Below are 19,850 nucleotides of genomic sequence, written 5' to 3' on the forward strand. Positions count from 1 at the left end.
TCCGTCACTGACCCTAACTTATTTTTGTGACCTTGGGCAAGTCACTTCTTTTTAGACCTTAATTATCCCATCTACCCTGAGTGGCACTGACTATGTTTTATTCGTCTTTGGTTCCCCAGCATTTAGCTGGACAGGGCTTGACATTATAATGGTTATTGAGTACTGAGGCAATTGATTACACTAGATGATCTCTACTTTCTTTTTCTTTTTTTTTCCTGCTTTCTCTCCCCAAATCTCCCCAGTACACAGTTGTATATTTTAGTTGTGGGTCCTTCTAGTTGTGGCATGTGGGACGCCCCCTCAGCGTGGCCTGATGAGCGGTGCCATGTCCTTGCCCAGGATCCGAACCAGTGAAACCCTGGGCCACCGCAGCAGAGCATGTGAACTTAACCACTCGGCCACGGGGCCAATCCCAGTCTCTACTTTCTCTGAACATCATAGGTTGTTTATACTCTTCCCTTCCTCCTGAGCATCATATTCCCCACTTACGCCACCTGGTAGCATAACCTTATGTTCCTCATATCTGTTTGTCTTAGGCAGTCTTGATCCTGGGTAGTTTGAGACAGCCCACAAGGTGCCCATGTTTTTACTCAGTTGGGAAATGTGTCTGGGATAGACCCGCCAGGGATAACACAAATAAGGAATGGAAGGGGCTGGCTTACGGAGTCAGAAACATGCTGTTACTCCATGCTCTTACCCAGTGGGGCCTGGGCCTTGGGCAGCTCTGCTGGCAGCCCTGCCAGGCCTGAGTAATGGCTGCAGCCTGGAGCAGGGTTTTCCATGAGCTCCACTGGGGTCTCTAGTAATTGGAACATGGCACCTTCCAACTTGTAATGGATGGCAGAACGAGAGGGGCATTTGTCACTGCCTGACTTCCCGGTGGAAAAGAGGCTCATAAGTCACAGCTGACAAACCCTTTGATGACTTTTAAACTTCATTTACAGAAAAGAATAGCTATAATCAACCGACAGCAAGCAGTGACTAATCTTGCTACATTATCACTGTGAGGAGCCGGCCCCTTAAGGTGTGGGAAGGGGGAGGAGGCTTCCCTTAGGCTCACAGGATGTGCCTATTGGCTCTCAGACTTGAGAGTATGCCCTCAGCAAGGCGCCAGGAGTTTATGCCCAAAGGATCAGAAAGTGTTAGAAGCTGCGCTCCTGGCAGGTACAGGGCACTCTTAGCACGAAGTCATTCTGGGCCAAAGTTAAGAGCACCAGCTCTGGTCTCATCCAGACTGGTCCCAGCTCTGCCATTTCCTGGCTTGTGTAGGACTGAGTTCCACCCCTTAGTCTCCTATCTGTGAAATGGACACAATACATACCATCACCCACCTCATAGCAGAAGACTTACAGCAGTTCCTGGTATGTAATAAGTGCTCAGTAGTTGTTGGTAATGATGGTCGCATGATTAACCCTGGAAGGGCCCTTTGTGGTCACGTGCTCCAAAACCCAAGTTCATGTGGCACATCAGCAGCAAAGTCAGGCCCAGTCTTCCCATGGGGGAGGGAGTGTCAGTGGGAGGAATCTAGTGGAGTGGGAAGAGCACAGGCTTTAGAACCAGACAAACTTGAGGTCTTTTTATCCTGATTATGCTGCTTAATGTAACTGTGGACAAATTATTTAAGCTTTCTCTGAGCTTCAGTTTCTTCATCTGTAGAGTGAAGATGATACTTCTACTTATTTCAGTAGATTATGATCAGGATTATGAGAGATTATGCATATATAGCTTCCAACACAGTCCCTGGTATAAAGTTGCCGAAAATTAAATTGTGTGTTCCCCTTTTGTCCCCTTCATGACAAGAATTGTATGCAACTATCAAGGAAAGAGGAGACAGCACTGAAGAAATTCTCCTATTTCAGACTTTTATTTCCAGCCTTGCCCTGTATATGCAACAGGAAGGGCAGAATAGGGGGAGCAAAGAGGAGAAAGCAGCATGTTTTGTACATTGTTCTTGCCAGGTGTAGCCTCTCCCCATATCCCAATACCCAGTGGGAATTCATCTTATACACACACTCTTTTTCTAGAGCCTTCTGTGATGCTCCTACCCCTTCTCTGATATCCCAGACTGCTTTGCTTGGGCTGCTTCTGGGGCAGCAGACTCCAGCCAGGGCATGTGTGCTTTGTGGCCACGGTGGATGTCCCCTGCTGGACTGGAGTTCCTTGAGATCAGATCCCAGACCAGTTGCTGGATGAATGAATGAACGATTCGTTTGTTAATTACCACCTAGCCCATTGTTAGCTCAGTGGGTATTTGGCTATCTATTGTGATTGAATTGGTAGGTGGGTGTTTGGATGACTAGTTTTGGCAAAAATAAAGAGGTTGACAATCATTTGTAGGTCCCTAACTTTAACTCAGTATTGGGGAGTATAGGCCCACGGTTATACCTACCCACCCCTTGTTGCCTTCCCCCCATAACTATAAGGGTTGCTTGTCACAGATGCTAAGCCTTAACCTTAGCCACAGTCAGGGGTAGAGTTAAGATACAAGATGTAGGGAAGATGGGATATATATATCCAGACCACATTGTGGGGAGAGATGACTGAGGCCTCAGCTCTGCCTTCTGTTTCTGCTTTGGAGTCTCCCCTCAGGGCCTACTAGATGCTGATACCAGTGTTACAGTATAGGACCAGAGACCTATGCTATAGCTGAGGGGTGAGTCAGTGGCTCAGCAAGGCCTGGAACTCCTCCCAGCCAGCGTTCTTTGCTTTCTCAGTCCTGTGTGGTAGAGATTTGACAGGCATGGGGAAGGGGCAACTTCATGAAGTTTCTAGATTTGGTTCCTATAGATACTAGGATAAGGGAGAGAGCATGCACAAGCCCCCTACCGTGACTCCCTTATTCTTTGCTGGAGTGTGGAGCATTGGGAGATAACATGGGTAAAGAACATTAGGGCTGGGATGTGGAGGATATAGAGCGCCAGGCTAGATTAATCACCTGTTTTCATAGGTCTTAGGGCATTTGACTTTCTTATGTAAATATACTGGTCCCAGCCAGTATACTGGGCACTTTACACATACTATCTCTAATCTTTATCCTGGGAAGTTGGTATAAGTTCCGCTTTGTACTTGAGGAATCTGAGGCCCAGTGAGGTTGAGAGACATGTCCAAGGTTATATCTCATAAGTGGTCGGGCTGGGATTGGAACTCAGTCCTATCTGACTCCAGAGCCTGCGCTGTTTCCACTATTTCATGTGCATTTTTCCTTTGTTATTAGGAAACAAACAGGTTCCTGGAGAGAGGGCTGTCTTAAAAAGGAAGTAGAGGACAAGGCCCATGAGCACTATTTCCCACTATCTCCACAGTGCCAGCACAGAGGAGAATACTCAAGAAATGTTTGTTGAATGAGTGAAAGGGATAGGAATTGTGTAATAATAAAAATAGGCGTAATCCTCCTATTTTTTTTATAGTATTTTACAGATGGAGCAGAATGCTTTCATTTCGATTCGCCTATTTGATTTTTTGTGTGTGTGTGAGGAAGATTGGCTCTGAGCTAATATCCGTTGCCCACTCCCTCCTTTTGCTTGAGGAAGATTGTCCCTGAGCTAACATCTGTGCCAGTCCTCCTCCACTTTTGTATGTAGGACACCGCCACAGCATAGCTTGATGAGTGGTGTGTAGATCCGTGTGTGGGATCCGAACCCACGAATCCTGGGCCACTGAACAGAGCGTACAAACTTAACCACTATGCCATCAGGCCAGACCACTTATTTGATTTTTATATCAGATTGGAAAGGTAATCAGGAAAAAGATTTCTGTTTTCAGAATAAGGATGATAAGGCTCAGAAAAATTACATGACTTGTTGCAGGTCACATAACTAAGAACAGCAGAGCCAGGACTAGGCCTCCTGGACATGTAGCCTGTACCCATTACACTCTCACCAATCCCAGGAGCCGTCATTGTTCAGCGTGCTGGGAACTGGGGTTTCTCATGGGAATGGGAATTGTCAGGAACTGAAGAGCACTCCTTGGGAAATTAGTCCTGTCTGCCCAGTAATGATTGTTTGGGCAATGCTAATGAGCTGGGGCCTGGCGAGTTTAATGAGATTAATAGATGTTCTGTTATCCCTGGCTGCCTGGTAAGCAGGAGCCTCTGGACCAAGGAGGCCTTGGGCACTCATCAGTCTGATTGCTTAGCTTTCTCTAGAAATAGCCTCCCCAAGACTGATAGCTGTTTTCTTTCAAAACTGCCCAGACGTACCCAGGGTTATCTAAGGGCAGAGATCTGGCCGCAGGCTGGTGTGACCCCCCCCCCCCCCCCCCCGCCATCCTTATGCTGGAGAATAAGGCCAGAGGTATCCAGCAGGACTGGCCCAGACAGAGGCTCTAAATAGCACTGTAGGGGGCATCAGGACCAAGAGCAGCAGCTCCTCTTTTGAAATGAGCATTTCAAGAAGCGATCTGGTCCTGGGAGGATTTACAGAGTTGAGGGAGTGAGTGTTCTGATGGCTAAGTACCTCAGAGGTTAGGCTGAAGGCTAGACTTGATCCTGATAGGCAGGATTGGGAGAGCATGAGGGGTGACGTGGCAGAATCAGAGCTTTAGTACAGTTGTTGAGACAGTGGCATGTAGAATGTCGAACAAGAATTCTGGATTCAAGTCCCCTAGCTACCCCCTTCACTAGCTGGATAACCTTAGGTAAGTTACCTATCTTTGCTGATCCTCAGCTTTTTCAACTATGAAATGGGGCTAACAATGTCAGGATCAAGGATATAAACTGGCTTCGTTCATTAAAATCCTGTGCAGATGTGAGGCATTGAAGTAGAAAAGGGTAAGGGGAGGACCAAGGAGAGGGTGTGACTGGTTCAAGGTGACAAATTTTCACCATGAGAATCAGTACCCAAAGCATCTCTATGGATAGGTTTTCGGAGTCAAACAGACCTGGGTTCCAGTTTTGGCCTTGCTCTATTAACTAGTTACTTTGCCTCTGAGCCTCTGCTTCCCTATCTAAAATACTTCCTCATAGGGCTGTTGGGAGCATTAAGTAAGGTGAAGTATGTAAAGTCTCTGACACATCTTTGGCACTCAGTAATTAGAGGCTGTTCTTTTGTGGTGATGGCCCTCTGTGGGGTCTCATTTATCCAGAGTTCAGGGGTGGAGGTACCCTTTAGAGCTTTTCTACCTTTACAAAGCCATGTCATTTTACCACATGTTCAGGCTTGGCTCTTGTCGTCCAAAATGTAGCTTCCTTCTGAAATGTTTCAACTGGGAGAAATTACTTGTTTTTGCCAAATTTCCTCTATTCTTGTAGACTGGTGAAGGGCGCTCATCTCTTTGAGCTGTAAATTGCATTTCAAAGCCTGCGTCCCTGGTGGGTTTTAATTATCTCAAGCGCCCAGCTTTTATGCAGCAGTTTTTCTCCAGCAGGTAAAGGTGAAGGCTTACTTACTTGGGAGCCAGTCCTCAGTTTTCTCTAGTATGTCTGGTCTGTTGCCTCCCAGCTCTTCACTTTCCTGGGGGCTTGTTTCTCACTAGCCCAAAAGGAAAAATGGAACATAAGAACCTTAGACTTAAGAGTCAGAGAACCCATGGGGTTCTTGGCCCTGCTACTCGCTGTGGCATCTTGGACAAGTCCATTCTCCTCTCTTCCTCAAAGTGAGGGCATATAAGCTCCATGCTCACTAAGGTCCCTGCCAATCTGATGTTGCAGAAGTCTCTGGGGAGAAGTCTGGTTCTCTCTCCCCTTCTCACTTCCCCTACTCCCACCGCCAAGAGCAATGACTCTACCCACCTTTCCTTAGTTCATTGCTAAGCATGGGGCCTCTGGGGGCTATAGGCACCTTGCTCTCAATTACACAGCTAATCTGTGAGATGGAGCTTGGCCCAGGGGTTAGAATAGCTTATCGAGTCAAGCAGCTTCTGCTGAATAGGATGTCAATATTTTCTAGGGCTCCCACTCTAAGCTAGGGAGAAGCTTGGAAGAGCCAATAAAGAATTACATTGGAAAGATTGAGTTGGGGATGGTTGGTCTGTGGAGGGATGTGTTTGGTTCAGAGACTAGAAAAGTATGCCTGGGGACCTCAGCCCCCAAGGACACTCCCCCCATCCCCCACCACCGGCCTTAAGGCAGGGCCACAGCTAGCCCTTCTCACCACTTTCTGGGACATTATCCTCACCGCTTCTTCCCTAACATTTATTGAGCACTTACTGTGCCCCAGGCTTTGTCAGGCCTGACTGTAACATGTGCAGGGCAGAGCAAGAGAACAGATGGAGACCCACGTAATCATATGTCTAAATATTTGAAGCTTATAAGTGAAGCTAACAAATTGTTAAGTTTATGACAACCTGGAAGACCATGTCTGAATTTAGAGTTCTTGACTTTTGGGGATTCTGTACCTGAACCGAGCAGTTCCGAGTGAGCTATTCTAGGCATGCTTCCTTTTCATTTCCTACCCTCAACTCCATCCCTCACTTTGAGGCGCTTCATGGTAGAAACTCAAGCTTTTCCATACCTACATAGACACCTATCCCCTGGGACTTAGGCAGTACGAACCTACCCTCTGAGGAGTGTGCAGGCCTTGAAAGCAGATTGAGGGCTGTTTAGGCAAGAAGTACAGGGGTTGCATGCCTGGAGCATGCTTCAGGTGGACATTTCTCCTCAGTTCTGGAGATTCCTCACCCAGAGGGGCCACATGCTTACACTTCCTGAGTCCCTTCTCTACAGATCAGAAAACTGACCTTCGTGTGACATGGCTTCTGGCTGCCTCTCCTTTGGCATCATTCAGAATGTGCTCCAGTCTGACCTTAACCCTCATCTAGAATGAACCCGCAAATGGCGGTGTTAGTAGAGTAGAGAAGCTTAACTAGTCAGAATAATTATTAGATTTGTAAAGAGCTTCACACTTTGCCAAGTCCTTTTATGTACATTGTCCCAAACCCCAGGTGATGAGAGAAAAGATTGGGTAGGGCCAAACCTGAAGGACTTTGCTCACCAGCCAGGGTGTGAGTACTGATCCCACCATAGCACCAAGCACAGGTGTTCAGCAAATGCTTCCTGCTCAGTTGTGTTAGAGGCTCCTGGCAGAGGTCTGAGGGAACCTACCAACTGTCATGTCCCTACCAGGTCAGTGGCAGAGCCAGCAATCACCAACAGATTTCTGGACCATCATCCTCTCTTCTCCTCTTTCTGTCTTGGTCCCCACCCCAGGCCTGGTTGGTTCCCTTCAGCCAAAGCAGGGGGCATCTCCCTGGGCCAAAACTTAATGGCTTTGAGCTGAACCACCCAGGAGAGAGTTATCTGATGTCTGTGGAGGAGCCTCACAAACTTCTTATATACCCATGGATGGACAAAGAATTAAACTTGAATGGCCTCTCATCCAAATAGGAAAGGGATTGTCAGAGAGAACTGTGAGGAATAGGGAACCCAAGGAACCCACATACATTAAGCATTTCCTGCTGCATATGGACACTGTGTTACGTGTTTTCATGGGTAATCTCTTGTGTCCCTCACTGCTTAATAAATGTTGATTGGATGCAAAGGCAAACTGAGTAACAAAAAAGAGTCTGTCCCTTCCAGGCCAGGTACAAAGCTGGCACTTGCTCCTTCATCAGTAGCAGTGCCCTCTCAGTCCCCTTCCTTTACTTAGGATGGTGCACACTTCACCCCAGTCATTCCATGGAGCTACTACTGCAAGCCTAGCCGAAGAGGCATGTTCTTCCTCAGAATCGTTCTCAGGTCCAGCCTATGGTTCCCTTGCAAACAGTGCCATCTGCTGGTCAGAACGTGCCATCTTCCAGGCTGGGAGGATTGAGGAGAAAAGGATCTTTTTCCCAGTGAGACAAAAGATACAGATTTCCCAGCTTATACTCAGCTCTTCTCTAATTCACTGAAAAAAGCCCTGTCTGCCCAAAAATGTTAGGTAAATAGGCAGGTGTTTATGGTTAGCCGAGGCTGATAAAAGTTTTTATATATACTGTTTGGGGTCTTTAGCACTTTCTGAAATAGCCCTAGGATGGGATATTGAGACAGGAGTGCTCCAAAAGGGTGTTGCACCAACCCATGCCAATGAGCAGAAGACTGGGCCAGGAAGTATAAATGCCAAGGGTTACTGTTAGGCCTTTCCTGCTGAAATTGAGCCTCCTCTTCTGTTCCTTCTGGAGCCATGACCAGATGCAACCTGTCCAGGGAAGGGGGTAGGAGCAATTTGTACAGCCCTTTGGGGTAAAAGACGTTTCCAGAGTGTAGAGAGCCAAGTGTGGACATAGTATCATCTCTAAGCAAAGAGAACAAAATTTGAGTAAGTATAAAAAATGGGTAACTCTAAAAAATTAACTTATTAAAAACAATTTTCAGATAAATATGCTGACTTACTATAGTATTTAAATTGGCTTTAGCTCTGGGAAGGAAGGTGATAAAGTCGAAGAAACGGTCTCTAGGACCAACTGACCTGGGTTTGAATGCCCATTCCTGGCAAGTTAGTGAACTTGTTTGGAGTCTCTTTCTGGTAAGATATGGATGGTAGTAATAATGCTCATGAGGTCTTGGGATTATTCCATATTGTATGCCAGCCTTAGCCCACAGTGAGTGCTCTGCTCAGTGAGGCTTATTTAGCTCACCTTTTTCTAAATGGCTGGTATCAATAAAGACAGCCATAGCTTGGTTCATGTCTGAATCAGACTGAGCAATTTTCATAATAGGGTATTGTTCTAGAGCAAACATTCCATGCAGTTACCATGTGACCTCTTTGCCGTGGCTCCACATTGAAGGAAGATAAGAAAAGCTGTGGAAGATCTTAAAATTTAGATCTTGAATAGGGTAATGTTTGAGATGAGCATTAAAGGAGTGAGTTTAAATGAATTGAAGTCAAGCAGACCATGGTTCAAATCCAAGTTCTGCTATTTACTAGCATTGTGACCTCTAAATATATATTTCCTTTCTTGTAAAATGTCCTGGTTCTGCTTATCATGTCAGTACCAAATGAGGGATCATATGTAATCCACCTGGCATGAGGTCAGCAGCTAGTAAGATGAGTAAAAACAGGGAGGCTGGATGCTGTAGAGGTATATGTGGGAGAAGGCACAAAGCAATCCAGTTTAGCCAGGATATGGGCCATGGATAGCCCTTGAGCCCAACCTGGGGGTCTAGCCTCACAGTGGCTCTCTCTTTTCAGGTGGTCACCATGTCTTTGAAGATCCAGACAAGCAATGTAACCAACAAGAATGACCCAAAGTCCATCAACTCTCGGGTCTTCATTGGAAACCTCAACACAGCTGTGGTGAAGAAGTCAGATGTGGAGACCATATTTTCCAAGTATGGCCGTGTGGCCGGCTGTTCTGTGCACAAAGGCTATGCCTTTGTTCAGTATGCCAATGAGCGCCATGCCCGGGCAGCTGTCCTGGGAGAGAATGGGCGGGTGCTGGCCGGGCAAACCCTGGGTAAGTGTCTCTTCCTGGCCCTACTCCTGGTATTCTCCTGAGCAGGTGCTGGCCTTCACTCTGTGGCTTCTCTCTTAGCCCCTTTTCTGTTTCCCTCACTACTACCTACTACCCCTGTCTGAGATGTTGTAACTTAAATATAGACAGTCCCCAACTTAGGATGATTCGACTTATAGTTTTTCAACTTTACAATGGTGCGAAAGCAATATGCATTCAGTAGGAACTGTACTTAGAATTTTGGTCTTTTCTTGGGGTAACAGTATGATGGTGTGATACTCTCATGTGATGCTGGGCAGCGGCAGTGAGCCGCAGCTTCCCATCAGCTATGTGATCACAAGAGTAAACAACTAATACATTTACAACCATTCTCCACCCATACAGCCATTCCATTTCTCACTTTCAGTACAGTGTTCAATAAATTACATGAGATATTCAACACCTTATTATAAAGTAGGTGTTGTGTTAGATGATTTTGCCCAACTGTAGGCTAATGTAAGTGCTCTGAGCATGTTTAAGGTAGGCTAACCTAAGCTATGATGTTCAGTACGTTTGATGTATTAAAAGTATTTTTGACTTACACTTACACTGTTTTCAGCTTATGATGAGTTTCTTGACATTTTCAACCTTCAGTAAATATTTTCAACTTTATCGGGTTGATAAAGTCATAAGTCAAAGAAGATCTGTAGTTATAAAATCACTGCCTGTAGGGGAGAATTTTAGAAGCTTCTGGAAAACACTCCTTGTTCTGTCCCTGCTTTCACAGTGACTCTTGACAAGCCTTGTGGTTCCACTTAAATTGCAGTTTCCCCAGAGAAAGGGAACAGAGTGGACTAGCACAGCCTATTACATTGGGCTACAGATGGCTTAGGTTAGAATCCTTTCTGAGAGCCATGAGGAGGGTCTGGAAGCACAAGGTGAAGCAGGTGCCCTTGCCCTTGGTGTTATATACATGTGTTGTAGCTATGCTGGTACTCTACCTTGGAGCGTGTATAGTGTTCGTGTATGTGCACATATGTCTGCATATATGTGATTATTTGAGAAGGGATATGTATATATGTATTCTTGAATATGTGGTAGGTGGATGTAAGTGAACATGTGGAGGATATGTGGACATACACCTTAGAATGTCTATATATGTAGAATGTGTGTCAGAATATACTCGAATATGTAAGCAAATATGCGTATATTTATTTACCAAATATTTATTGAGATTTTATGCTAAGCACTGTTCTAGGCATAAAGATATTCAGTAGAATGTTTGCATGAAATGGCAGTGGCTAATTTGTGTATGGGCAGTTTTATATATGATGTTGGAGTCAGGTCTGAGTGTTCTTCAGTATATTATCTGTGGGTGACCATGTGTGTGACAGTGTGTCTCATGTGTGTACTTGAGAATGCATATATGTGTGATGTACGTGGTGTGAGAATGATATGTTTGTGAGTGAGCATGCGTGTGTCTGAATGTATATGAATATGTAAATAAGCACGTCCATGTGATGTGTGCGTATGAGTCTAACGTGTGAAGACTTCTGCTCTGTTGGCGGTATTAGTGAGTAAGGTCCATGTGTACATCATGTAAACACAAATTGCTGTGCACATGCATGAGGGTGATATGTGTATGGGCACCCTGCTGTCTTGCCAATGTCTGACTCTGCCTCCTCCCTCCACACAGACATCAACATGGCTGGAGAGCCCAAGCCCAACAGGCCCAAGGGGTTGAAGAGAGCGGCATCTGCCATATACAGGTGGGGCACTCTGTCTTGTCTGTCTGGGTGGGATTGGTCTCTCATTTTACAGAGGGAGTGAATACTAGTCGTGACGGTGTGCCCAGCATAAAATCTGGGGAGGCATTTGGAGATGAGGGCCTATGGAGAGTGGGCTGAGTGGCCATCCCTAAGCCCTGGCCCTCTCCCCTTTGTTTCCCCAGTGGCTACAGCTTTGACTATGATTACTACCGGGACGACTTCTACGACAGGTGAGCAGGGGAGGGGCGTGCCCAGGCATGAAAACAGCCAAGCTGGAAGGGTCCTGAGAAATTGCTGGTGCAGCCCACTCAGTCCTCCAAGTGGGAACTGAAGCCCAGAGGTGTGGAGAGGCATCTACCCAAGGCTGCTTCACAAGTTGGTGGCAGAGCTAGGACTAGGGTCCAGTTCTGCAGGTGCCCAGGCCAGCACTCCTCCCACCCCACACTGTCTCCCATCCCACACTGTCTCCCACTCTCTGACCGCCCTTCCTCCTCGTAATCCTGGGGTATGGGATTTGATGGAACTGGACAGCTAAGGGATATACAAATGTAGCAAGTTTGGAATACTAAACAGGATGCAGGGTTGGGTGCAGGTAGTTTGAGCCATCATGCTTCTGCTGTTCAGTCTCCGTACCTCTCTGAGGTGCCCAGCCAGCTGGAAGGAACCTCAGAGCTCAGGCTGAGCCTCTTGGCCTTATATTTGTAGCCAAGAGGCCAGCAGCCCTTTGGAGGTCTGAATTAGTTCCTGGTAGCCTATGTGGCCCACCCTCCACCCCCAAGCTTACCCACACCTACCCTTGAAGCTGTGGGCTGCACTCCATGATACCAGTTACATTCTTGAGTGGAAATCATGGTGGGTTCTGGCCCAAACTTCTCTTCCTCCCCCACTCCTGCTTGGCTTGCCCCAGGCTGTCCAGGAAGAATAGAACATCTCTGAGCCTCGGTTTTCTCACCTGTGAATGGTTTCAGGCGATAGTGCAGTGTAGTATAAAGTGCCTTAGCCTGGGAGACAGAAGACCTGGGTGCTAATCTGAGCTCTGCCACTGAATGGATTGTGTGACTTTGGGCAAATTCCCTCCCTGTGTATGAAATGGGCATGCACCAAGTGATCCCTCAGGGTTCCTCCAGCTCGGGGATTCTGTGGTTCAGTGATTCTGACCAAGGCCAGAGCCGCCCCCTCCCCTTGGGGGCAGAAATGCAGGGTCTGGAAGTGGGTCCATTACCAGAGACTCTCTGTCTCCAGCCATCACCACCCCAGGGCAGGGGCTCCCTGAACAAAGGAGTGCCAAGGCTTGGGGCATTGAATTGCTCAGTGATGGTAGGTTTCCTGGCTGTCATCAGGAAAGTGATCCCACAGTGTACCCCCAGGCTGCTGTTCCCTGCAGAAAGGTAGTAGCAGTAGATGTGGTGAGCCCTACTGAGCCCACGGAGCTGCTGCCTGATCAGCAGGAAAAGAAGCCCCCTCTGGAGGGGGCTGGGTGATAGTGTTGAGGGGGCAGCATACAGTCTGGGAGCCCAGGGGTCTGCTCGAGTTGCCTAACCTTGATAGTTGGGGGGCCTCTTGCCTTTCATCTCTAAAGAAAGTAAGAAGGATGGAGTGATTAAGGGGGCCCAGAATGAGGAAAGGGTCTTGGATTCCAGCCTCGTGCCTCTGATGTCTTAGGCCCCTGAGCTGAGTGTCTCAGTACCCTGACCTTTCACCTATCACACCTAACCAAGTTTTTTTAACCAAGTTCTCTCATGGTCTACCCTCATAGTGACCTTGAGGTGGAGCACAGAATTTGGGGTAGCCATCCTCATTAGGCAGATGGGAAAACTGAGGCTCAGGCAGGCTTAGGGATTTACCCCTACACCCAAAGCTCTCTTTTCTCAGTTGGGGGTTTGTGTGGCTTTAGAGAGATTGCAAGCTCTTTCCAGAGATTGGGGTGGCAGTTGGACTGAGCAGAAGCCAGGTCCAGTAATAGAGCAGGCCTAGGTGTCTGAGTGATCTAGGGAAGGCTCCTTTCTGGGGCTGGTCTCAGTTTACTCCTCTGTTGAATGGGACTGTAACCATTATCACAAGCCAAATCCTCTCTCCTTACTTGGCCTGGCTGGTAGGAAAGATGGATGTAGTGAGGATCCTAGCAGCTATTAGGGTCAGGAAAGGCCTTCCTATTTACCCCCTAGGGCTTGTTGGGAGCCGGCAGAGATGCGTAGTGCAGGCTGCCCAGCCGTTAATCAACTAGACATGTATTGGTCTAGAGTCACAGTGCCACCTGGTGGCCACAGGCCATGCTGCAGCCTCTGGCCCATTTGCCCTCACAGGCTCTTCGACTATCGGGGCCGCCTTTCACCTGTGCCAGTGCCCCGGGCAGTCCCCGTGAAGCGACCCCGGGTCACAGTCCCCTTGGTCCGACGTGTCAAAACCACCATTCCTGTCAAGCTTTTTGCCCGCTCCACAGCCATCACCACCAGCTCAGCCAAGATCAAGTGTGAGTGACTGTATCTTCTTCCTAGATAATTTTTATTTTTGTAATTAGCAAAATAATAGAATCACATTTTTTTACATTGGAAAATAGATAAAGGAACAAATCTCCCACAGTTCTGCAGCTCTAACACAACCGAGTGAGTATTTTCATGCATTTCTAAGAGGAAAAGGCTGACGTTTGAGGAGGAGGGGCTTTGGTTGGGCACAGAGTCCAGTACTATGATGTGGAGCCCAGTGAGGAGATGGTGTCATCTTTCTTCTAGTAAGGACAAGGACAGGTCTACACAGGCCTGCTACTCCATGTTCACTGGAGTGCACGTGCTGCAATCAGGCACCTGATTTATAATCAGGAAATCTGATTATAAAACAGCCACATTTACACACCTTGAAAGACACCACCCTATAACACAAGCAAAGACACATATGCTTGCTCAGGTGCACACCACACACCTGTATTCTTATTCATCCCCAGTCCCTTTCAGAGTTGAGAAGTCGGGGAAAAGATACAGGTTCAGAAGAGTGGGCTGGTCACTGTAGGAATGGCTTCCAGAAAGTCTCAGGGGGAAGCCACAGGCAGCTCTAGCCTTTTCCCTGTCCAGAAAAAGAACTGTGAACAAGGACAGTTCTGACCACTGGCCTGCCTTCCTAGTTGACAGCATGGGGCTAGGGTCTTGTGTTAGTGTCAAGCTCCCAGTCTCCATGTGACAACCCTGTACTCCCTTCACTCCCAGTAAAGAGCAGTGAGCTGCAGGCCATCAAGACAGAACTGGCACAGATCAAGTCCAACATTGATGCCCTGCTGGGCCGCTTGGAGCAGATTGCTGAAGAGCAGAAGGCCAACCCAGGTCAGCTTCCCAGGGGCACAGGGTTGAGTGTGGGGAGGACAGTGCCCTGGGCAGAGAGGGAGCTGTGACCTCCAATCCCACCTGCACCGCGCTGAGGCCTAGTTTCTGCTAAGGTACTGGCCTCGACACCTACCCCAGGCTGAGTTTTATTCCCCTGTTTCCCACCCTTTCACCCTCAAGATGGCAAGAAGAAGGGTGAAAGTGGTAGTGGCAGTGGCAGCGGCAGCGGCAGCGGCAGCGGCAGTAGTGGTGGCAACAGTCGGCCACCAGCCCCCCAAGAGGACACAGCTTCTGTCGCAGTCACACCCCAGGGAGAAGCACAGGCTCGAGACGACGGTGATGAGGAGGGGCTGCTGACACACAGCGAGGAAGAGCTGGTGAGGGCATGGCTGGGAGGGGCAAGGACCAGACTTGGCACTCCTAGTTACAGGAGGGCATCAGAAGAAGGGGGAACCTCTGAGCTGGTTGGCCCCACTGTGAGCTCCCTCCTTCCTCCTTCCAAGGGGTTCTAGTCCTGTGAGGAAGAGGGAGAATGACCAGGGAGTAGTTGTCTCTTTCAGCCGCCAGTCAGAAGTCCCACTGAGGACTGGGACAAACTTCTCTCAAGCCTAGGGTCCATTCTAAACTCTTCCATGTGAGTTGGAGAAGGGAAGAGTCAGGGGCTCAAGGGAGCACACATGGTCTGCAGAGTTCCAGCGAGCAGGACTGGGATTACTTGGGGAAGCCACAGGGAGGTGGGTATCTACTCCACCTGAAGATTTTCTAAAAGCCGTTGTTGCCTGAGCATGATACAGGCGCTCTCATGAGGGGGCGAGCTCCCAGTCTGTTATTGGAATTCTTCAGAGTAAGGCTGGGAAGCCATTTGTCAAGGAGCTTATGTTAAATAGGAAGGTAGACCAGTTTCTGAGTGTCTATCTGTTGTGTGCTTACTACTCATTTACCTAACAAACACTCACTGAACACAAGACCCTGTAGTCCACCCTTTATAACTTCATTTAACTTTAACATCAGCCCTGCACTGTGCAAAGTATTAGTTTTCCCACATTTACCCCATGAAGAAACTGAGGCTCAGAGGAGTTGAGTAGCTTGCTCAGGGCCTTATAGCTAATAAAGGCCAAGCCAGGATTGGAGCTTGGACTTCTTCTCTGGGTCTGGAACTTTCTCCTTTTCATCACTGCTGAGTTCTGGTGCAAGGACGAATGGGCTCATGGCCACAACAATTAAGAAGTTCGCCTCCTCATGCCCAGCTTATCTCTCCTTCTTTGAACCTAGCTTGATACTTCACCTTACTCTTTCAGGCATAGTAGTCTTTGTAAAGGCCCTAATGAAGGCTTAGATGCCCCAGAAATGGGGAGCCCACCAGTCTACCAGGCTTTTAGCTTGCTCCAGTCACAGAAGGTCTTTCTATGCAGAAGTGTACCCTTGCCATGTCTGGAACTTCCTTGACTGATCTTTTCTATCTCCTAAGGGGCCTTCACACAACTGTGTTGGGATCCCAAACCTGCCTTGTTTAGACTGGTCCCATAGTCATTCCCCTCGGCTGTCTCTCCCCCTTTCTGAGTGTGGTCTCCAGATGTGCTCTAGGCCCCAGGGCAGGACTCAGAGCTTGCAGTCAGTGATGTGTGGTCTCTTGTTGCCTCCTCTCTATCAGGAGCACAGCCAGGATACAGATGCGGAGGATGGGGCCTTGCAGTAAGCAGGTATGGGGGGTCCTGGTGGGCAAGGGGTGAAGAAAAGTGGAGGGCATGTAATGAAGCAGACCTGGCAGGGTATTGCTGTGCCCAGCAATGAAGGCTGCTTCATCCTCATCCTGCCACACCCCTTTGTGGTTGGGGTTTGGTGGGCTTTGGGAACAGGAGTCATGAATGGGCTAGCTGGGCCCATCCAGCAGGAGTTTCCTTGGCAAACTCTGAGCCATGTTGCCTGTCTTTACCCTTGAGGAGCTCCGAGTCTGGTAGAGGAAGACACAGACCATTCCCTCCCAGTGTGAGCGGGATGATAGGGGCTACAGAGCCAAAGGTCAAAGAGGGGTGTGATAGAAGAGGTGAGGTGTAGCTGAGCCTATTCAGGATTGAGGGAGAAGCATCTGAGGGAACAGCCTTAGCTGAGGCCCAGAGTTCTAGCAGTCCTTGACGTGTGGGAAATGGCCAGGTGCCTCCTGTGGCTGCAGTCCCAGCTCTGCATAGTAGGGAGAGAGAGCTGTTCATCATCAGAGGGTGATGACTGTGCCAGGCTTAAGGACTGGGATGTGATTCTCTTGGGAGGAAATGCCCTGTATGGCAGAAGCTGCCCCAACCTGATTTGAACTCAGTCTTGTGTGGCCTCAAAGCCCAGTCTCTGGCCATTGTGTTCACCACCCTGCTCTGTCCCACCCTAGAGGGAAGCCAGGCCACACCAGCTCTGCCAACTCTGCCCCATTCCTTTGGGGGCCATGTTCAGAGTAAGGCTGGCTTGGGTGGAGGAAGGCCTCCACCCAACAGAGGTGTCTTTACACATGACACATTCATGCTCTGAGATACTCCAGCAAGGCTTCCCAGACGGTTAAGTTTAGGAAATTCTATATGTGAAGTCTTTCCTCTTGGAGCTTCGTGGTTGGTTTTACCAGGGAGGCTAAATTTTACCTTGTTAAGTCTGTTCACAGGTAGAGTGTGGGGCTCATGTGAGGAAATGGAGGCTCAGGGGACCGAGACTTGCCCAAGATTGCATGGCCAGAAAATTATGAGGCCAGAGCCAGAGTGCAGGCATATATATCTGTCTGCAAACAGCAAACACCATTCCACCCGTCCTTCTTCCCAATCCCTTAGTCTCTTCTTTGTCTCTCTCTTTCTCAGCCTGACAGGAGCGATGGCCACCGGCAGGAGAAGGGCATGCACTGTACCAGGCCTCAAGCTGGGCACCCACGCCTGGATTCCACCCCCAGCGGGTCCCAGAGGAGAGCTGGCAGCAGGCACCTCCTCCCCCACACATCCCAGCCAGTGCCACAGCCTCTGCAGGTGGAGTTCTGGCCTTGTCTCCTCACGTACTCTCCCTGTCAGGACTGCCCAGGCCAGAGGGCAGAGCACAGAGGTTTCTCCACACGCTGCTTCCCCTCCCCAGGACACTCCCAGGCTTGGGTTTTTTCTATAGGTTTGGAGAGGGGGAGCCACAGGGAGGGGACTCTGACAATAAAGAGATTGGATCCCAACTTGCTCTGAGATGGGATGGTTTGTGTTTTCTGAAGAAGGTACCCTGGCTTTCTTGTCCAACCAGAGATCAGGTCTGCTGTACCCGCTTCTGTTCGCTCCTTCATTCCTCCCTTCCAGGGAGTGTTGTCTAGGGTGCCTAATACTGATCCGTCTGCGCCTTGGTTTCCACAAATAACGTAGAGATAAAAATGGCCAGTAGGGTTATTGGGGAGGGTCAGATGTGCCAGTGCCCATGAGAACACCTTGGTGGTTGAAGTGCCAAGCAGTTGTGACCCACTTGTCAGGCAGTAGTAGGTCTAGGTGTCAGCTTCTCTAAGTCTGATCTTTCCCGGTTCTAAAATGATTCTACAACCTGCCGCTTCCTCCCCTTCTCTGTCCTGGTTTAGGGCACTGTGTTTTTTCACTCAGGCTTCATCCACTCACCAGCTTCCCAACCTCCAGCTTCTCTTTGCCCTATTTCCCACAGGCCAGTGGCCACCACAGTGTTATTTCTGAATCCTGTCCCTTCCCTGACTAACTTTTCACCATCAGGACAGAATGCCAGCTCCTAAATGTGGGGTACATGATCCTACTTGCCCTGGCCTCTCCTGTCTTTTGCCCCCACCTCTCTTTCCTGACCCCTACACAAACCTTACACCACAGCCACACAAAACAAGCCCTTTGCTCTTATAGGCAGCAAGAATTAGAGCCTCTCTCTAGTCACTTCAAGCAATAGGAAGTTGGTATCAGGATATATGTGGGCTGTCTGCAGATATCCTGGGCCACCTGTCTAGACATTTGCTCTGTTCTCTAGCACCTGGCTAGGTTCCTTCAACGTCCACTTCTGTCTTAACTTCACCCCTTCCCCTTTATTCCTCACCACAAATTGATCAATTTCCCCAAGTGTAAGTTCCCAAGAGAGAATCAACTTCCACAGCAAATCTTTTTTAATCACTCATAGGTTATAAGTACCCTCCCTGGTCCAGTGAACTGGATGATACAAGTGTGGCCACTTAGCCTAGTCTCATTGGTATGGTGCCGTGGGTGGGCAAGCACCCAGAAACATGCTGTTACAAGCCTGGCATGTACTCTTCTTGCTCCTACTTTCTCCACCTGGGAAATATCCACTCATCATTAAGCCACTGTTCTAGTGTCACCACCTCTGAGAAGTCTCCCCGACCGGCCCTATTGCTCTTCGAGAATTGTTTATTCTCTCCTCTGGACAGCATTCTCCAACACAGGGAATGAAATCCCATCATCAGAAAGGGGTTTGGGCTCTTCCTTCCATCTTGACATGTTCTTCAGGCCTGCTAGAATCCTTATTGAAAATCCCCAATTTCAAACCAACGCTTCTACAACATAGCCTCCACCAAACCTCCACCTGCGCTTTGGCTCCAGGTTTTGGTAGAGGATGGAGCCTGGGCTTGGGACAGTGCTCAGTGCTCAGTCTCCCTAGGGAAGTCTTTGTTGTCTCATGTCTCCCTCTCTGGGCAGCCCTCCTGCCTGCCATTGGCAGGCCAGCAGTCTGAAGCCCAAGTGTGGCTCTGTGTTCCCAAGCTATGCATGAGCCTGACTAGCCAGCCCCAAGGCAGTCAGAGTTCTGGACCCACAGCTGAGCCAAATACTCCCATCCTTGCTTGGCCATTACCTGTTGGTGTGATTTGGAGCAATATTTCTGCCCCTTCGGAGCTTTAGCTGCCTAGTGAGATCACAGTCCCCATATGTCTGCCTGCCAGGGACCCTAGGCAGCAAGGGGAGAAAGAGTAGAGGCTGAGGCTTTCAGTCTGAGAGATCCAGACCTGGGGTGAAAAATAGCCCTTGGAACTGGGCTGGGACCTGGCCCAACTTGGTCAAAACGAAAGGCTTCAGTCTGGACAGGCTAAGAAGGTGTCCAGAGGAAGGGGCTAGGTCCACAGGGAGTGTCTCATCCCTCCTTAAGAGCCCTTGGTGGAACATACCCCTCCAGTTCCTGAACCTCTAATCTTCCTTGCTGCCGAGCAGGTCAGAGCCCAGCTCTAGCAGACCCACTTGTATACCTGGTCAGGTCTTCATGTCCCCACCTATTCAAGGACTTGGGCAAAGTCCAAAGAAGGGGTTTTGGAGCCTGATGAACTTCACACTGAGAGCTGGCACTGTGTTCTTGTGTCCCCAGAGCCTAGTGCTCTGTGCACGTTGCACTGTAATAACATTCCCAGACTCTACAAGGCCCCACTCAGTAGTGCTTGACTGAGGAACTCACTTTTCAGAGCTTAGGGGAC

The 19,850-nt window shown here is 48.8% G+C and overlaps 1 protein-coding gene across 15 annotated transcripts in view; it reads left to right on the forward strand.

Annotated features, from left to right (window-relative positions):
• The window catches only part of RALY (RALY heterogeneous nuclear ribonucleoprotein), a 79,049-nt gene extending 61,429 nt beyond the window's left edge, over positions 1-17,620 (forward strand). For 4 of the 15 annotated variants that reach the window (XM_070485777.1, XM_070485779.1, XM_070485780.1 and 1 more), the window contains 8 exons: positions 9,108-9,372; positions 11,045-11,117; positions 11,300-11,347; positions 13,421-13,587; positions 14,315-14,428; positions 14,609-14,805; positions 16,080-16,128; positions 17,260-17,620. In XM_070485777.1, coding sequence (XP_070341878.1) covers positions 9,117-9,372; positions 11,045-11,117; positions 11,300-11,347; positions 13,421-13,587; positions 14,315-14,428; positions 14,609-14,805; positions 16,080-16,124 — 900 coding nt within the window. In that variant the 5' untranslated portion in view covers positions 9,108-9,116 and the 3' untranslated portion in view covers positions 16,125-16,128; positions 17,260-17,620. Of the gene's footprint in view, positions 1-9,107; positions 9,373-11,044; positions 11,118-11,299; positions 11,348-13,384; positions 13,588-14,314; positions 14,429-14,608; positions 14,806-16,079; positions 16,129-17,259 lie in introns of all 15 variants that reach the window. The other 11 variants (XM_070485785.1, XM_070485786.1, XM_070485787.1 and 8 more) reach the window with 3 other exon arrangements.
• The last annotated feature ends 2,230 nt before the right edge of the window (positions 17,621-19,850 follow it).

Source organism: Equus asinus, chromosome 15, assembly GCF_041296235.1.
Source record: "Equus asinus isolate D_3611 breed Donkey chromosome 15, EquAss-T2T_v2, whole genome shotgun sequence".
Classification (NCBI taxonomy): domain Eukaryota; kingdom Metazoa; phylum Chordata; class Mammalia; order Perissodactyla; family Equidae; genus Equus; species Equus asinus.